We start from the raw sequence: 19074 nt of genomic DNA, 5'->3' as shown, positions 1-19074 counted from the left end.
ACACACACACACACACACACAATAACTTCAGATGCATCTAATTCCTGATACAAAGGATTTAATCTGATCCAGATTAAGCTCTGACAGCTTCAACTCCTCTAGGAAGGTAGAAGCAGTACACCTGTGGTCATGGAAGGGATTTGAAGCCCTACCTTTGGGTAATTTGTATAGCTGAGTGACCTTTGGTATAATAGTGTATATTCTACTGCTCTGACAAACTGTCTAGTAGGTTTGAGGCTTGAACAGCATCACATGACCCACGGTAGTTTGAGAACCAGTGGATGGAGTTTAAGTTCAGAGGACAATGAAGACATAGAAATAGAGCAAACACAAAAAAGCTGAGGATCATTTATAGAAAGACAGAGCGGTTGGTAATATGTCAGGTTTCTAAATAGAAGCTGGATTTATGCAGTAAAACAACAAGTTAGCCAGATTACAGCTGGTCCCGGTGCAGGTTGCATGAACACATTCCAGGCCTCTGCAGCGCTAAATAGCACCCACCCAAAATACCCCTGTGAGTAAGTGTTGACAGAGTTCGCAGGCCCGTTTCTGCAGGATCCACTTGCACTGGCTCAACAGACACCAGACGGCCCTGTCCTGTGTGTTCAGCTCACCTCAGTGCGTGATGCAGGCGTGTAGACCTGAACACGCTATGGTCCAACAGAGCTATCTGGTGATTGTTCATTATTGTAGAACATTCAGTGTTGGTTGGGGCGATGCAGTGGGAGAGTGTTTGAAAGCTCAGGTGATTGAAGGTGTGTGAGTCATTCCTGCTGCAGCGACATGGAACTCATCAGATCACTTTAATGTTTGCACAGTTCATCACAGGACAATTCTGAGTGACGTTTTCTGCTGTTACTACACTACCTTCAATGCATTCAAGCAAACAGTTGAAGAACGAGGGCGCCCCCTGCAGGAAGAACATACCTAGGTCACCATCAACCTGCCATCAGATTGGTGACCAACAGGATTCAGATAGAATGTGTTTAAATTTATTTAATAGTGACTTGTGCAAAACAGACGGCTAAATAAGATGAACAAAATGCTTCAGAAATAACTTCTTCCCCACGTTTCAAACACTTCCTTTGTGATTAAGTTACATTTTGTAAACATATAAAAAGAAATTTGAAGACCCATGCTTTGCATCCATTATGGGCTTCATGCAGTGTACAAAGCAGGACCTAACTTTACATTAACATTAAGATGAGCGCTCTACTTGTCTTAATCTCATCAGTGGAAACACAGGAAATAGAGAAAAGGTACATCTCCAGGGATCAGTCGCAGTCAAGTGAATTTTTCAAGTGAATATACATAATTAAAATACTGTATATTCTTCTCATGTTATTTATTTTACTAAGTATGCGTTATTGGCCATCAATTACTTATTTATTTGTTTTTAAAACAGCATAGCTAATGAAAAATAATCTTTACTCTGGCGTTTGGATTGGAGAGATTCTATATGTCAAGGTTAAATTAAAGTTAAATTAAACAAAAACATATTTGCTTAGATATATAAAACACGATCCAGAGACGTGAACTTCAAGTTAAGCTAAATTTATGTTTCTAAGAGGAGCAACAAAGAAGTTGGTTGAAAGTTTGACTATAACATGATAATATGAATATAATATAATATAATATAATATAATATAATATAATATAATATAATATAATATAATATAATATAATATAATATAATATAATATAGTTTGAAAATTAGCGATCTAATTTTAAAATTAAAAAAGAAGACTACTGTATCCCTCAACAACAATGTGGGTGTTTCTGTAGTTGCTAAAAGCGACCACCAGGGGCGTCCCTCACGTTTCCCGACACTCGTTGATGACGTATGATGCTGTCTCGCGCAGAGCCGTCAACGCACAGCCGTGTTGATAACCAGGCCGGGTAGGTTCCCTGCGAAAGTACTGCGATCGGTTCGACCTATGAAGATTGGGCTCTACAATCGCCATCCATCCTTTAATTAGACGACATTTTTTGGAAATATATTATCAACACTGATCAGAAGGAACATTAGGTCGTTGAGTCGGTGAGTTATTGATGTGGATGATGTTTAAAATCTTCCCGTTTTCTTGTCTTCTCCGCTGCCCAGTTTTATTGTTGCTTTGTTCTGTGCAGCGGCCATTTTTAATCGCCCTGTCCTACATTCCCATCCCTGTCGTCTGACCGTTCTGGGTTCCAAGAAAAATGTTAGCATGTGTTTCAGGGTTTTATATATTCCTTACAAAATACTGTGTTTAAAAATGTGCAATATGGCAGCACTGAAAAGCCCGAATTGTCAAGGCCGCTTCAATTCTAGCTAGAAAAATAAAACGGGTTGCCGTTTTGCCAGTTCTCTAGCTAGCTAATGCTAAGCTAGAGCAATTTATTGTATTTTAATTATTCTTGCCCTATATTACCTTGAATCAGCAGAATATGTCATTTTGACACTTTTTTGCACATCAGAACAGAAAAATATGAAAAAAAAAATCCGACAGAATCCCAGTAATTAACATTTGTTTACATAGCATTTATCCTAAACCACCAGCTGCGGTATTTGATGCTAACGGCTAATCGCTAACACCAAGGTTCGTTTTCAACGTTTTCGCTCTTACCCCAGGGTCATGTGGGGTAACTTTGTCCCCTGTGACCCTCAGAGTCGACCACAATCAGTTTAATATTCTATCTCTAGTGCTATGATGTCCTGTTTATTCTCCTGTAGTCTGTTTCATGTTCAACTAGCTTTAGCTGTGGCATCGACACCGACCCAAAACATGACAGTTAACGTCGTTATCCGAGGCGTTACATGCTGTTATGGAGTCTGGACATAAATATCCACACAATCGATTTATTATAGATCTCATGTCATTCTTTTTGGGTAAAAGTCGCGCTTTTAATGTAAACAGAGTCTTGATTATGATCACATTAATCGTCAAGGCCTTTTCGCCCACATCCCGACTCTGCTTTAACCAACACAAGTTTTTAGTTGGAATGTCTGTCCTCTATTTATGTCCTGGATTGAAGTAGAATGAGGCCGGTCATTGTCATTCCAATACCAGATCACATCCACCACGATGGACGTATATTTATTGATAAAAAGCTCTGTTTAAAATGCCAAAGCGAATTCTGATGTTTGAGTGTCTGGATTGTCGATTTTTTTTTGTGGCTTAAAAACGATTAATTCCCTTTGGTTGTTCCCTTTTGACTGCTATAATTCATTTAAGACGATATCAACGAACCAAAACAGTGGTCAGTGAATCGTGATTTCCGTTCATCTCCTGTGTTGTCATGGCTCAGTCACTTGACAGCAAGTGTCAATCATAAATAATGTTTAACTTAAAAACACGTTTGGTTCCACCACACTGAATCTTGAAGACCCTACTTCTTTGTTAAGTTAATTTAGGATGAATTAATCTAAATCAGCTTGTAATCACTTTGTTGCTAGAGCATATATTGTTTGCATGTATTATTTTAAGTCTGATTTTGACTAGTTACATGAATATCTCCAGTAGTAGTAAAAGTCTTGCAGATTCTGTGGGAAACAAATTTCAAATCTCACATCTCACATTTGACTGACTCAATTTGTAAACCTTATTAATAGTTTGGGTACACATATAATGTTTCAGTGTAATAGTATTTCACCAGTGCCTAGTAGTATTCATCAGCTCTACTGTGCTTTTATCTGAACATAGCGACATTTTTTAAGTCTCTTTTTATTATTTATATGTCACAAAGATAAGATCAGATTAAGACATTTATTGACTCACCCAGATCTATTTGTTTACCCTCTAGTCTGTTCTGTGACACATTGAAAATGAACAGAAAAAGGTCACGTACATTTGGTTTGCTGTATAATTTTTTTTCAAATGACATGACAATGATTTAAAATCACCATTTGAAATCTAAACAGTTCATCACACAGTTTGGGATGTACATATTTTGTTGTAGCTTGGAGGTCCGTAGTTAAGTGAGGATTTGTTGTTTTTTTAGAATCAGAAGGCACTGGGAAGAGGAGCAAAGAAAAATTTCCTTACTCGATGACATTACATCGCAATGTCCGATCGTTTGGGGCAAATAACCAAGTCCAAGGATGGGAAAAGCAAGTATTCCTCACTCAGCCTATTTGACAAGTACAAGGGAAAATCAATAGAAACTCAGAAAAACACAGGTAATGTTTTCTTTTGTTTTTAGCACTCTCTTGTCTGTGTTTCAGTACCATTTCGATCTTAGCCCCCCTGCTTCGTTTCTTCTAGTAGTTCCGCGACATGGCTTGCAGAGTCTTGGTAAAGTGGCCACAGCCCGGCGTATGCCCCCACCTGCTCACCTGCCGAGCTTGAAGTCAGAAAACAAAGGAAACGATCCCAACGTGATTATTGTGCCTAAAGACGGTACAGGATGGGCGAACAAGCAGGAACAACCCGATCAAAAGAGGTGAAGACAGAAAAAGAAAATGCTGTGAACTCCCTGTGGTCATGTGGAAGATCTGCTGTTTACACTGCTATACCGTTCACATTGGAATCTAGTTTATGTAATCTAGCAGTTTTAGTTATCTCTTCTTGGTCATTTACAAGACTAAAAATGTAGGACGTCCAGTTAACTGTGCAGGGTTTAATGAAGAGACCAGCATCCCTTCAAACAAAAGAGCTTTCCCCTTTGGCAGCATGAGGAGACATCTAAAATGTTTCCTAACACCAACCTAGAGGGTCAGCTTCAGGTTTTAACACCTTGACTAACTTTTTCACAGCTAACAGTTAAATCTTTCTTCCTCATAGTTCTGTTGCATCAATACCACAGCTGCCGGAGTTGCAGCCACAGCTGGCTTTACAGAAATCTGTCTCCAATCTTCAGAAGCCCTCACCAGTAGCCAACCAGGAGGTGAGTCTGAGCAGCTAGTGGTCCTGATGTTGACATCATGAAGATTGTGTTTAATGTTTTTCTCCGATCTGATCTTTGAGCTGCTCTCCTTGAAACTGCAGATCAAATAGAGGTTTTTATCAGTGGCATGTAGACAATAAATTGTGTCTGAAGAGTTTCTTTATTAGATTAACAATCTGAGTAGAGTGCCTGAGATTAAGCAATCGCTGGTTGCTGTAGTTTGAGAAGATAAAGTGACAACGTCTTAATTTATTGTCAACTTTGAGTGGATTCAAAATCAGATGAGAAGAGCTTCTGCAACCGTCAGACTGACCTTGGATTTGTCTTTTACACAGAACACCAACACAGGTGGACCAAAGCAATGGGCCCAGCTAAATGGAAAGGCAGTCGAGCAAGATGGTGAGCGAGCTGTCGGATCTATCAGTGCCCATCCGGCAAGTCACGTGTGTTAAGATCAGGAACGCTTCTGGTGAATGTTAACGTGTGTTTCCATGTTGACTCAGGTTCAAGGGCCTCAAACCGACTTCAGCCCTTCTCTCACGAGGAATTTCCCACCCTGAAGGCAGCTGGCGAACAGGACAGGGCTGGCAAGGAAAGAAGCGGCTTCGATCCGTCGTATGGGCCCGGACCAAGCCTCCGCCCCCAGAGTGAGTGTCCAGTCTTAAGAACTGGTTTCCAGTTTCATGAGATCCATTTCCAACGGCAGTTTCATTTCCCTGGATGAAAGAGTTCCTTCGGGTCAATGTTTTTCAAAAGCCCAGATATAAAAGTGGAAGAAAGGGGTCACAGATTTAACTTGCGGTGCAGCGATCAGATTAAAAACGGTGATGTATTGCTTTGAGGGGGTTTTTAATGAAAGTTTCTGCCCCCCCTCTCTTACAGATGTGACAAGCTGGAGGGAAGGTGGTGGCAGGAACCTTCAACCCTCATCCCTGACCCTCGGCCTGCCAGCAGATCCTGAGGGTAAGATCACTGCCCTGGGTGAGGCCGCCGCCCCTTCCACGTCGCCTCACCCCTCCTCTACCACCGGCACAACCGCTAGCGTACCGACGGCTCCGTCGCCAGTGACCCCCGACCCCAGGGAGCCGTTCCTGCGACCGGCCCAGCCGGTCCGCAGAGCCGTCCCCACCGCCCTGCAGTACCAGCTTCACCACACCTCCACCGCTGTCTACCACGACATGCTGCCTGCATTCGTGAGTCCCATAACCCGAGCAGAGAGAGACCGTGTGCGTTTGTTTCTCGCCGCATTTGTTCCACGATCCCCGCTGTTGTTTTTCCAGATGTGCTCTAAAGAGACGCGTGAAGCCCCCGGTGCCGACCACGCTCCCGCCGCCGCCGCCGCCGTGGTGGCTCCGGCCCGATTTGACAGCAAGCCCGCTTTCAGACCGAGCTACTCCAAACCCGAACTCGTCAAGTAAGAGCAGTCACAGAACCGCCTTTCTAGTGTTTGTGACGTCTGAGCGTAACTCATTTGTCCCCTTTCGTCCTCTCTGTGGGCGCAGCGGCGATGTGAAAAGAGAGAACCGCTTCACCCGCGTCCCGCCTCGACTCTCCTCGCAGCCCATCCGCAGGCCCGGCGACCGACTGCAGCGCCCGGCCATCATCAACCCTGAGGACCTGAAGGACCTGGACGAGCTGGACAACGACTGCGAGGACGGATGGGCCGGTCGGTATCTCCTCCACCTGAGCGGTTCCTCTGTGGCCTCAGGGTGACAGGAATGGATAATACTGTTCGTGTTAAATGCTTGATCTGTCGGTGAACTCTTCGTGACACAGAAACACTTTCCCGTGGTTGGCGGCTCCAAAACGACCAGACTGATGAGTTTTATTCAGGCTTGTTTGTCTTTTTTACTGTTTGTCGTCGTCCGCTGCCTCGACCTCAAGTCAGAACCACGTCAAGAACAGATGATGTAATTTATCGTACTGAGATACATCACATCCCTGGACTGTCTGTGACCGTCAGCCGGTTTGTGTTTCTTCAGGACTCCATGAGGAAGTGGATTATAGTGAGAAGCTCAAATTCAGTGACGATGAGGAGGAACACTGTGAGAAAAACAAGATGTGGTGAGATCTCTTTCCTCGCAGCTTCTTATTGGTCTCTCCAAGCTCACTTTTCCTTCATTTAAAGACTTCCTGCTTTCATTTTTCCGTCCTTCAGGACCGGGTGGGAGAGGGAGCGAGAGATCCATCGCGACGGCCCGTCCTCCCTCGGCTCCGGCGACGTGTCTTACCTCCAGGAGGGCCCAGAGGACAGTTACTCTTTCCAACATCGTCATCACGAGCTCCCCAGGAAGACAAACGGAAGATACATCTCAGCAGACGCCCCGGTAACGACGCGCCTTCCGTCCCACAGTGGGGGGGGTTACTGCTCTGAGATGAACTCCTGATGTTACCTACAGTTAAAAAACACGTCCATCTGCCGGATGCAGCAGCGCGTTAGTTACCGGGGATACGTAAAGCATTGTGTCCTCCCCTGACTGACAATGAGACTATCTTTGTGTACCGGGAGAGGTGTCCTTGCAGTAACCATAGCGACGTGCCTGACTTACTTCCACTGAAGTGAATCTTCAGATGATTCCTGTTTTCTGTGGTTTAGAGGAATTCCTTGTCTTCTAAATGTTTCCCCTAAGGGTTAACGAATCTCTGCTCCATCGCCAGGCTCAGCAGAAAGGCCTGACCGACCCCCTGACCGACCAGGAAGATCATCAGCGTCAGCTTCAGTCTCAGGGCCCGGCGAGGGCCAAGTACGTGTCCCCCGAGCTGTCGGAGGCCGTGGAGAGGGCCCGGCGCCGCAGGGAGGAAGAGGAGAGGCGCGCCCGCGAGGAACGACTGGCCGCCTGCGCCGAAAAGCTCAAGAAACTGGACGAGAAGTTCAGGAAGACGGAACGGCCGACGTCGAGGAGCGAGGAGGTCCTCAAGGAGGGGGAGGGCAAAGACGTCCCGCTGTCTCCAAACCGGGACCAGAGCAAAGGCCAACATGAGAGCTGGCAGCACAACACGAAAGGTAACGCTGGACGTGAGTCCCATGAAAACACCAACGTGGATTTTACCGGACGTTCTAAACCGTTTCCCAAACAAATGATTTCCAGATGCCAGCGAAGGCCCCCCCCCCAGGAACTCCCCCGGTCACGCTTACAGCGACGAAGCCAGCTTCTCCAACTACCACGGCAGCGACGACGAAGGCCAGGAGCCCTCCTCCCCCTCAGGGGACCACAGTGGGCGTCATCCCTCCAAACCCCTCCCAGCCCGCTTCCAGAAGCAGGTGAGGGAGTTTCTCAGGGGGGGGGGGCGAGTGCTTGACGTTAATGCTGACGCTCAGAGGAGCTGACGGAACAGGAACCGCTGCTTCTCTGTTTAAGTGTTTCTTCCTGCGTTCCTCAGGAACCCGTCTATAAAATGCAGCACTGGCAGCAGTCCGGTCACCCCCCCCCATCCGGCTCCAGCCACTCCCAGCGGGGGTACTACCCCCCACACGTCCTGGGGTTCGATCCCCGCTGGATGATGATGCCGCCGTTCATGGATCCTCGTATGACCCAAAGCCGGTCTTCAGTGGACTTCTACCCCGGGACGGTCCACTCTTCAGGTCAGCAGAGACCCCCCAACCCCCCCAAACCTCTAAAAGTCAGCTTTCATGGAGAAAAAAAAACACATGTTAAACTTCTTTTCTTTACAGGAATGATGAAACCCATGATGCATCAGGACCATCTGAACAGCCCTGGTTCGGACGAGGGGTGTCACCCTAACCTCCAGCAGGAGAGGAGGGCCCCCTCCACCGAGCCCTACCCGCTGTGGAACCAGGACGGCTACCCCCTGCGCAGCTTCACACCTCCTTATCAGAGACAGCACGACAGCTCAGACAGCGGCCAGCCTGAGGACCGGTCAGCCCCCCCCCACGCAGATATTAGAGGATTAATAGAATCAGTATATTCTATGACTATAAACACACAAAGGCTCTCCTCTCATCAGGAAAAAATAAATTCTATCTTCTTTACTTACCAGCAGTAGAACATCAGCAAAACACACCCGTTGTTGACCAAAAAGACAGAAGAACGATCTGGACGCTAATATTTTAGCTTTAGTGATCCTCAAAGATCTCAACAGTCGTTTACTTCGATAAAACAACAAAAACAACACTGAAAAGAAGGTTTTAGATGGAAAAATAATTTATTCATGAATATACAACTATGTTTTACATTTAACAACGAGGAATGATTTTAATTTTTTTTCCGTTGCACCTGCAGCAGGTCCAGCAGCACTAAAGGCATCTCTGACATTGATCCTGTTTGTCTCGTTCCAGAGGTGACGGCGGCGCCCAGCAGGACTCCTACGAGGAGCGACCCAACGAGGGCCTGAACCCCCCGCAGGGCGAGCTCCACCATCACGCCTACCAGAGCCGAGGTCCAGACAGAGATCACCAACATGCCGACCAGGGCTTGCTGACCACCGTCCAGAACCAGCCCCAGAGTCACGCAGAAGGCGACTACCTGAAACACGAGTCGAGGGACAGGCACGTTACAGACGGCGCCGAGCCCCACGGCGAGACGGCCGACGTCTGCAAAGACGCCTGGAAAAGAGACGGCGGCCAGAAACAGGACGCGGGACTCGGCAGCGCTCAGAACCAGTGGTCCGAACCAACTTCCTGTCCCGGCAGCGGCGTCAGCCATCAGCCGTCTGAGACCGGTGGGCGGCCGTTGATTCGAAGAACCGGACCCATCAAGAAACCCGTCCTCAAGGCGCTGAAGGTGGAGGACAAGGAGAACGAGAAGCCCAAAGCGGAACCCGAGGAGAAGGTGGTCCCGTACCGCCTGGAGAAGGAGGTCCTGACCAACGTCTACGACCTGAAGAAAGACAACCAGCCGGCCAGCAGCAGGCGCTCGGCGTCCCCTGTCGTGGAGAAACCTCCCGAAGAGAGGCAGCGTCAGTCGCCGGCCCCCGCCAAAGCCGAGAGGCCCCTGAGCACCCACAGCGACGACTCCCTCAAGGAGATCGCCTGGGACAACGGGAAGAGCCAACCGGCGAGGGACGGCCAGGACACCCGGGAGCCGCACGCGCCGCGACGCAACAACTGGATCTTCATCGACGAGGAGCAGGCATTCGGCGCCGTCAGGGGGCGGGGCCGCGGCAGGGGCTTCAGGGAGTTCAGCTCTCGAGGCGGGACCCGCGGGCGAGGCGGGGACGGCCTCCGGGGGTCTTACAACAGTAACAACAACAGCAGCAGCGGCGGAGCTCAGCGCAGGGGCCGGGCCCCGCCGCCCCCGCAACCGCCGCCGAGGGACCTCAAAGCGGAGGCGGAGTTCCAGAGGGGGAAACCCCGCAGGAGGAACGTTAGCGAGACCCTGAGCGAAGCGTCGGAGTACGAGGAGCTGCCCAAACGGCGGCGGCAGAAGGGGTCCGAAAACGGGGAGGGCCACGCCGAGTCTGACGTCTGCAGGGCCGATCGGGACTCCTGGAGGTCCAACAAGGTGTACACCGACGAGCAGACCCCCCCGGACCCCCGAGACAAGGCCAAGGCCGGCCGGGGGTTCACGGGCCGCACGCTGCCCCCCAGGCTGAACGCCAACGGGAGCTACAGCCGGAGCTTTGCGTCCAGGGACGTCCCCACGTGGAGGGGCCGCGGGCCCCAGTTCGGCGGCCCCCCAGCACAAGAAAACGGTTACGGCCCCGGAGGCGAGGCGTCCTACGCCCGCAGACACCCCGTCGACCGCGAGGCACTCAAGTACCCCCCCAAGTTCAGCGGCTCCTTCGTGGAAAACGGCGCGGAGGAGCGCGAGGGAGACTTCTACTTCGACAGCGACAACCCCGACAGGCAGATGCTGAGGAGACGGCGCCCCCCCCGCCAGGACAAGCCCCCGCGCTTCCGCCGTCTGCGACAGGAGCGGGAGCCCGGCGCCCACCAGTGGACGAGCGAGGAATACGTCAACGGGGGAGACTTCGCCAACCCCTGGCCCAGCCGCCCTAAAGCCGGCGTCGGAGGGGGGGACGACGTCTGGCCCAGCGGGGGCCACTACTCCGCAGGACGCTCCGTCCAACACGGTCAGACCGAGGAGTGGGAGACCGGGTCGGACAACAGCGACTTCAGCGACTGGAGAGAGAAGCGTGTCGTCGGGGGGGGCGTGACGCTGCAGGGGCACGGCGAGGCGACCTCTGACCCCTCCCACGGCGAGGCGGGATCCGGGGAGAAGAGAGAACTCTGCAAGAGAAGCTTCTCCAGCCAGAGGCCGCTGGTGGAGCGGCAGAACAGGAAGGGGGAGCCGTCGCTGCTGGAGGCCAGCAAGATGGGGCGCACGCCGGACAACCCCCCCACCGCCGCCGCCTCCTCCAACAGGAGCGACGCCTGGCAGAACGGGGGCGCGTCGTGTAAAAGGTGAGGAGCGGTGTGGCTTTTGAACGGGATGAACTTCAGATTGAGGAGCTGATGGTCGTTGGTGGGTTTGTAATGCTAACGTGTGAGCGGAGCTCAACGTCCAATCAGAAACCTCCCTCCGTGTCAGCAGGGGGCCGGACGAGGTGGGCCCCGCCTACGGCATCGAGCAGGCGGAGGAGAGGGAGTCGGCCGAGGCCCCCGGGAAGAAGTCAGACAAGGAGCTGAAGCAGGGACCCGTCAAGGCCGACCTGGCCGAGCCGCTGTCTCAGTACGAGCTCGCCGGCTACACATGTGAGTTTGTGCCCCCCCCCCCTTTCAGTTGGGACTTATGTACTCACATATGCTGATGACGCTCTACACTGATCACACCTGCTTTTTCCCCAGTGGAGGGAGACCCAGGAGGACCGATTTCAAGTCCAGACGGATACCAGGACGCCCTGTCCAAGAAGCAACGCCGCCCGCAGGAAGACGACAGGAGGAGGAAGGAGCAGGGCGTTGCGGTGCGTCAGCGTGTTCTCCGCGACGGCGTCGGACGTTTCACGTGTTCAGCTGGTTCAGCATCTGGTTGTTCCTCCCATCAGGTGCCCGTGAAGAGCAGGACCATCACGTCCAAGATTCCACCGCGTTTCGCCAAGAAGCAAGGAAGCATGAGTCTGGAGCAGCCGGAGGAGGGGCTGTCGTCCAACAACCTGGGGACGGAAATCTGGGAGACCAACAGCTCAGGTACACCCCTGAACACGGGGAGTACCGTATTTTCTGGACTATAGAGCGCACCTGAATCTAAGCCGCAGATATCTATGTTGTAAAATTTAATATTTACTGCGTGTAAAGACGTATTTTGTACTGTAAATGTACACGTATGTACCTGAACGGATTCTTTCCAAACTGTCCCTTTAACACGGCAGAAACTTTGCCGATTAAAACGAAACAGAACCAAGAGAAAATAATAACAAGGAAAAAAGTAGCGGCTTATAGTCCAGAAAATACGGGAATCTCCATCCGTCTGTCGGCTGACGCACGACTCTTATTTTGTGATGTTTGACGGCGTGCTCCTCCTGTGCAGCCCTGTCGGTGCAGTCGTCTGGGGGGGACTCCTGGACCAAACAGGTGTCCTACACCGGCAGCGAGCCCAACTCGGAGGTAATGCATGAAGACACGTTTTTTGTGTGTGTTTGCGATATGAGAACCTCTACAAACTGTTTGCCCCCCCCCCTCCCCCTCCCGTCTCGTCCCAGGACTCGGACGCCGGCCCGGAGCAGACTAAAGAGCAGCACAAACCCGGCCCCATCGGGAACGAGCGCTCCCTGAAGCACCGCAAAGGATCGGAAGCCGTGGACCGGCTGGAGGGCGGCCCCATCACCCCGGTGAACGGCGTGGAGCTCCACGTGGACGCCGTGCTGCCCGTGCCCCCCATCGAGTTTGGAGTCAGCGCCAAAGATTCGGATTTCAGCATCCCGCCGGGCTCCGCCCCCGTGCCGGCGTCCAATCCCGTCAACAAGCTTCAGGACGCGCTCGCCACCAACGTGAGGCGCCAGATGTTTGCACCTGTGACCAGTCAGGGGTTGAGTTTGGGTACAGGAAGTGGATTCTCCTCCCAGAAAGACTCTGACTTCCTGTTTCCTGTCCGACAGACGGTGCTCAACCAGAGTATCCCCATGCTGCGCTCCACCCACCTGCAGCCGGGCATCAACCTCAACCCCATCTCCTTCCCGAGTGCCGATCTCACTCTCAAGGTATTAGAAGGACTTTTCTCAGGGAGGGGGGCACAGTGTGTGGGGACAGTTCCAACCCGACACCCCATGTCCATGTTTTCAGATGGAGTCGGCGCGGAAGGCGTGGGAGAACTCCCAGTCCCTCCCGGAGCAGGGCTCCCCCGGCGGGGGCGCCTCGGGCGCTCAGCCCCCCTGCAGCGTCGGCTCGTCCACCGGCGTCAGCTACAGCTCCTTTGGGGGCGTCTCCATGCCCCCCATGCCCGTGGCGTCGGTGGCCCCCTCCATGTCCATGCAGGGTAAGAGCGGCGTTGCGATCCCGACTTGACCGCCTCCAAGAATGAAAACCTAAACACCCCCCCACCCCCCGTTTCCTGTCCGTAGGCAATCACATCCCCCCGCTGTATCTGGATGGTCACGTCTTTCCGAGTCAGCCACGCCTTGTCCCGCCCACCATGACTCAGCAGCAGACGTACCAGCAGGTAGATGCACACACACACACACACACACGCACACACACACACACACACACACACACACACACACACACGTACACACACACACACACACGTACACACACACACACGCTGAGTTGTCATCGCTCTCGTTGTCGGTCCACCAGGCGGCTGCGGCCCAACAGATTCCCATCTCTCTGCACACGTCTCTCCAGGCTCAGGCTCAGCTGGGGCTCCGGGGGGGCCTCCCCGTGTCCCAGTCCCAGGAGATGTTCAATTCCATCCCCCCCTTCAGGTACGACCCTACGCCGACCCCCCCCCCCAGCGCCTCACCTTGTGGCGCCACGTGATCTTTGTCTCACTCTGCTCCTCCTCCCCCGTTCAGATCCCAGGTGTACATGCACCCCAACCTGTCGCAGCCCAACCCCTTGGTGTTGTCCGGCGGGGCCCCCCTCAAGGGGCCCTACTCGGCGTTCCCCGGCATGCAGCCGTCTGACTTGGTGAAGCCGCAGTCGGGCTCGCACTACCAGCCCCTGAACGGCAGCCAGCAGCTGGTCTACGACAGCCAGATGAACCAGGGGCCCGGGATGGGCTCCTCCCAGCTCATGGACTCCCAGCTCATCCAGGTGGGGGTGGGGGGGTTCAGACCCGACGCTGCCCGAGCTCACGTGTTTCATCCGCTAACGCGTCTTGTCGTCCCCAGGTGACCATGCCGCTACCGGGCTCCCAGCTGCGCTACGGCTCGGCCCAGCAGCACCTCATCCTCCCCCAGTCCATCCAGCTGCAGCAGGGCCAGAGCCTGTCGGTGGGGGGCCCCCGTCGGATCCTGCCGCCGGGCTCTCAGCCCGTCATGAGCGGCAGCCGGGAGGTACGGCCGAGCGATCGGCGCTAATCAATCCCGTTCTGAACTTCTCTGTCGTCAGAAAGCCTTTGATCGCGTTTGTTCTTCTTTTCCCCCCTCAGGGCTCTCAGATGGAAATGAAAGGCTTCCAGTTCTCGGACAAGTCCAGTCACTCCCCCGGCATCCCTGGGGCGTCGTACAGGTGAGGCGGGAGGCGTGTGGGAGCCCGGAGCGGCAGCGTCGCTCTGGAACACAAACTTGAGCACAACAAAGGATCAAAAGACAAAAAAAACCTCTTCTGTTTTCTTCAGGCCTGGATCTGCCAGCCCCAGCGGGAAGCCCTCTGGTCCTGGGGGGCCCGTGGGCCCTCTACCCACACATTTTGCCCAACAGGTAACTGATTTTTGACTGCGTTCCTGTCAGGGTCGCGTGATTGGACCAAGGCGTCACTCCTCCGTCGTTTAGAAGATATTATTTATTCAGTTTGTCATTCGTTCCAGACACGTTACTGGTATTCAGTTATTTTTGGGGGGAGCTAATTCTCTGTTTTTTGCCTCCATCCTCCCCCCCGCCCCTCCCAACAGGTCCCACCCGCTCAGGGCAGCATGGTGATGCACATGCGGCCCCCCACCACCGGCCCCTTCCCCAATCCCATTCAGAGACCGATCATGCAGGTGAACAAGCCTGTCATCATCCGGTCCCCCCCTTACCCCAATCCCGGCCGCGACCCCTCCCATTCCACCCCTCCCTCTGCCCCCGACCCCCCCGTCAAAGGGCCAGAGGATGGCATGAAGGTGAGCCACCCACTGTAAATATAGGTAATTTAATTTCATCCATTTTCTTTCTCTCTATTTGCCTGTTCTGTGTTTGTGATCTGACGGATGACTGTGGAACCCCCCTCCCCCTCCCAAATGAAGTCTTGATGATGCCCCCACCTGCATGAACCCTCCAGTGTCGTGTCGTGTTTCTAATTGTGTGTGTGCGACGCTCGTCCACTGTCGTCCTCGGTAACGCCGCTGCTTCTTCGCGCAGAACAAAACCATACGAGACGTACGCAAGGCGGTGGGCGAGGGCAAGACGCCACCGGGGGCCACCATGACCAGCAAACTCCAGGAGCCCCTGCCCCCCCCGGGGCCGGCCAAACCAGCACGCACCGGCGCCATCAAGCCCCAGGCCATCAAAGTGGAGGAGGGCAAGGCGTAATGCCGGACCTTTAAAACCCTCAACCCCGCCGACACGAGCCTCCTGGGGAAAAACCCTCCTCATCTCGTGTCGCCACGGCAACGGGCAAACAAACGGGCATCGTCATGAATTACCCATCCGGAACTGTCAGAATTATTATTTCACACCACGTATAGAGATATATAAAGATTATATAAATATATACACAGACACAAACGGTCTTTTAAGCGTATCTCCTCCACGTCCTCTTTAATTTATTATTCGTCACTTTTAAGGGGAAGAGAAGAGATTTCTGTTGATCTGTGCGTTTTGTTTGCGGAGGGAAAGGAGCGGCCAACCCGCGTGGTTTCCTTGACCATTTTGCCAAAACTGTATTTTTGTCCCTGCTGATGGATGGTAGCCCCCCCCCCCAAGCCCCCCACGCTCGACACGACTCGCAGCGAGAAGCGACATCTGCTCCATTTTTAAAAATGTTTTTTTTTTATTTTAGGTGAACCTGGAATGCAGTGGGACATTTTGTCGTATTTCATTTCTGCTGGTAAATTAAAAAAAACAACGTTCAAGTCATCATCCATTCCTCCTTTCAATGGGGGGGGGGGGTCGTGATCCGGTGCAGAACGTAGACCGATAGAACTCTTATTTTTGTCTTTTCTCGAACCCTTCCTTCTGCTTTGCGTTCTGGCGCTGTCTTCGGTGTGTAACTTGAAGCAGGTGGATGATGCTTTCCGTGTGCATGATCAGCTGAGCGTGTTTCCTTGAATCTTTTTGCGGGACTCCTGTCGAGAACCGAACAGCGTTTTTACAGACTGTACCTGAACGCAGCGTTCACACCGCTGCTGTCCTCTGGGGGGGTCTTGATCAACCAAGCTGGTAGTTGTTTTTTTGTTTTTTTTGGGGGGGTAGAGGGGTTCGAAAAGATCGGGGAGGAGAAAGGGGGTGTCTTCTTCACGGTGGCATGAAAGGATGCCTCCTCCCTCCCCCACAAAAAAGAAACTGAAATGTTTGCTTTCATATCACTTTGTATGGAGTGTAATTATTCAAGGTGTCTGTTCATGAACATGTGATGTAAGTGATGATTTTGACGTTGGGGCGGCGGGGGGGGGTCTCCTCCTGTTCACAGCGACCCAATTCGATGACTTAGCGTCTGGTCTCTGAGGCGGCTTTAGCAATAACAGCAGCCCACCTCCCATCAGTCGGAGGTCACCAAACGCCCACTTTTTTTCCGTTAGACCATCACGATCCGGGGGTGTCGAGCGTCGTTTGTTGGATTTTCGCTCTTTGCTTAAGCTTTTTTTTTTCTTTTTTTTTGTCTGTGTGTGTGTGTGTGTGTGTGTGTGTGTGTGTGTGTGTGTGTGTGTGTGTGTGTGTGTGTGTGAGCACTGCAGTTCCAGCGGGCTACGAAGGACTTTTTAAAAAGTGTTCTATTTGAAAAAATGTGAAGCTGTTGGATCCTCACTTCTATTTTGTTCCCGTAACGGACGCTTGTTTTCAGAATTCACAACGCATTTATCATAACTGGTTCAATGTTACTGCTTACGATGTTTAAAGACACTACGACATGTTTGGATTTCTCTTCGACAGTGTTTCACTGGTATGTATGTACAGTACATGCATCCTTAGATGTACAGTCCAGCCTCGCCGGCGGAGCGAGGCTCCAACCCACATTTCATTTTAGATATTGTGGCACTACAAAGGATTTAACGTGGAAAATGTTCACTGTGTTCTCAGAATGGACTGCGTTTCACCCGTGGATCGGTTTAATCCAGCTGGGAGTGTGTTTTGCCTCTCATTCCTCGCTGCAGAAGATCTCGATGCTAATCACATTATTCCTGCACCAAAATGTTGCCCTGACTTTGTTTTTGTACCTTTTAAGATGCATATTTCATTTTTTTGTCAGAGGACCAGTGCTTTCTACACCTGATCAAACATTCTATTTATCCTACTTGATCTTTATCCTTTCAGATATTTGGTCTCTCCCTTGTTTAAAAAAAAAAAAAAAAAAAGCTTATTGAAAGAAAAGAATAAAGCAGTTGTCATTTCTTAAATGTACTGTCACTTCTGTATTCTCACTTTGTCATATTAAAAAAAACACAAAGTCTTAAAGAAGGTATGAGGAAATGATTTTAGTGTTTCCGGCATGTGGAGACACGAGAGTTTAAATGAAAACGTTCAATTTTTATAATAAATGATAAATTTACTTTTGTGAGGAAACTTTTTACTTCCAGGCTTCGAGTTTAAGTTTATATACTGGTCTGATAACCGAAGGGAAAATAAATATTAATATCAATAAATTCTTTAAAAATTGCTTAGGTCTATAATTCAATTAAAACATTTTTAAAAATTTAATTAAAGATTAAAAAATAAAAAAATTCCCTTAAATTAAAATACTAGAGATCTGACGTCATTTCCGCTTTGATTTCCTGTACTGTAGTGTAAATAGTACCGTAATACCGTGAAATCGCGCGCCTGTAACAAACCCGGATGCGTGACGTCACGCGGTTCACATTCCTGACATTCCTCCGGGACTGGGGGGGCTTGTCCGGACGCGAGCCCGTGCTGTGTTTCCTGTTGGGGCGGGATGAGGAAGAGGAAGGCTCTTCTTCACGGGATTCTGCTGCTCTCGGCGTCTCCGCTCCGGACCGACGAGGTGACTTCTGTTTTTAATTCGATGTCCGAAACAAAGTACCGCGATAGTTGAAGCGAGCGCGTGACCGTGCGCGCGCTCGCGCTATTATTAGCATTGATAACCTGTTAGCTTCTGGCTTCGCTCTGCATGGGTTTGAGGCGTGTTTTCTTTTCTTTTGTTTTGTTTTTTTGTTTCCGGTAAACTGGTCGCACAAGATCGATAATGAATATTAATCACGCTGATTGGTGACGTCATCTCTCAGCCTTAGCATTAATTCAAATAAAAACGGCGTAAACAAGTTTTTTAATAGCGTTTAGCTAGCCACAGCTAGCTCTGATCCAGTGCTGTAAGCTAATGTTAATGTTTCACAGCTGGATCTGACGATTATTGATCGATTATCGGAACGATCTGAAGCTGCCCACTGCAAGAACTTTCGATCAGGATGATCGATTATCCGCGGAGGTCGTGTGAAACCCGCCCGGTCAGACCTGCTGGTGAGGATCGATCGGTTTGAACGGATCGATGTGTCACATCTGATTGAGTAGATACATAATTATTGAGTCACAATGGACAGCTTTATCAATAATTACTTAATTAATTAATTGATTGATTGACTTGTACTGTTTGTGTTTGTGATGTTTTGGTATTTAGGGTTACGTCATCGCTCACGTTGTTGTTTGTTTGTTTTGTTTATCTTAAACGTGTCATGTTTTATGTTTTGGATTCACAGAGGATGCGGATTTGATGTCACGTGACCCAGATAAATAGATCCAAATACTTCATTAGAATTTTCAGGGAAGCTTATTTAAATTTCAACAGTTGGAGTCTCAGACGAAAAGGATCGTTTGTGGGCGATCGTTGCTTCATCTTCATCTTCATCGGCGTGTTAACGGTTGTGTTCCTCTTCCTCAGGATGACCACCAAGGGAGGCGTCAGACGCGATGAAGGCCTGATGATGATGCAGGAGCTCGACGACCGCTTGAAAGAGCAGATCGACAAGCTGGAGCACGTTCGGCTCGCCGCCGTGGAGC

General features: G+C 50.7%; 1 protein-coding gene across 6 annotated transcripts; it reads left to right on the top strand.

Moving 5' to 3' along the window:
* The first annotated feature begins 1878 nt into the window (after positions 1 to 1878).
* Positions 1879 to 17615, top strand: prrc2b (proline-rich coiled-coil 2B). Of its 6 annotated transcripts, none has more exons than XM_068334156.1 (31): positions 1879 to 2041; positions 3982 to 4159; positions 4248 to 4422; positions 4764 to 4866; positions 5202 to 5265; positions 5370 to 5513; positions 5749 to 6059; positions 6147 to 6280; positions 6369 to 6532; positions 6849 to 6930; positions 7025 to 7193; positions 7525 to 7870; positions 7956 to 8128; positions 8248 to 8449; positions 8540 to 8744; positions 9164 to 11230; positions 11358 to 11521; positions 11615 to 11730; positions 11812 to 11953; positions 12294 to 12370; positions 12466 to 12753; positions 12862 to 12963; positions 13046 to 13238; positions 13324 to 13421; positions 13562 to 13689; positions 13780 to 14020; positions 14098 to 14262; positions 14358 to 14437; positions 14547 to 14628; positions 14820 to 15029; positions 15268 to 17615. In XM_068334156.1, exons 2-31 carry the CDS (start codon positions 4045 to 4047, stop codon positions 15436 to 15438), a joined length of 6711 nt encoding a protein of 2236 aa, XP_068190257.1. In that variant the 5' UTR covers positions 1879 to 2041; positions 3982 to 4044; the 3' UTR covers positions 15439 to 17615. The 6 variants fall into 6 exon arrangements, with proteins under 6 accessions (XP_068190257.1, XP_068190255.1, XP_068190254.1 ...); XM_068334154.1 differs by having other exon boundaries at positions 4245 to 4422; XM_068334153.1 differs by having other exon boundaries at positions 11615 to 11953.
* The last annotated feature ends 1459 nt before the right edge of the window (positions 17616 to 19074 follow it).

The sequence above is a fragment of the Antennarius striatus genome, chromosome 15 (genome assembly GCF_040054535.1).
Source record: "Antennarius striatus isolate MH-2024 chromosome 15, ASM4005453v1, whole genome shotgun sequence".
NCBI classification, from domain to species: Eukaryota; Metazoa; Chordata; class Actinopteri; order Lophiiformes; family Antennariidae; genus Antennarius; species Antennarius striatus.
Note: the sequence above shows the minus strand (reverse complement) of the source record. Positions and strands in the feature narration are given on the sequence as shown.

Bases quoted from the DNA above. Each gene is read 5' to 3' on its own strand.
- prrc2b (XM_068334150.1), top strand. From the start codon at position 4,045: ATGTCCGATCGTTTGGGGCAAATAACCAAGTCCAAGGATGGGAAAAGC. The intron at 7,871-7,955 runs GTAACGCTGGAC...AATGATTTCCAG, and splicing joins CTGGCAGCACAACACGAAAG to ATGCCAGCGAAGGCCCCCCC. The intron at 12,371-12,465 runs GTAATGCATGAA...GTCTCGTCCCAG, and splicing joins GCAGCGAGCCCAACTCGGAG to GACTCGGACGCCGGCCCGGA.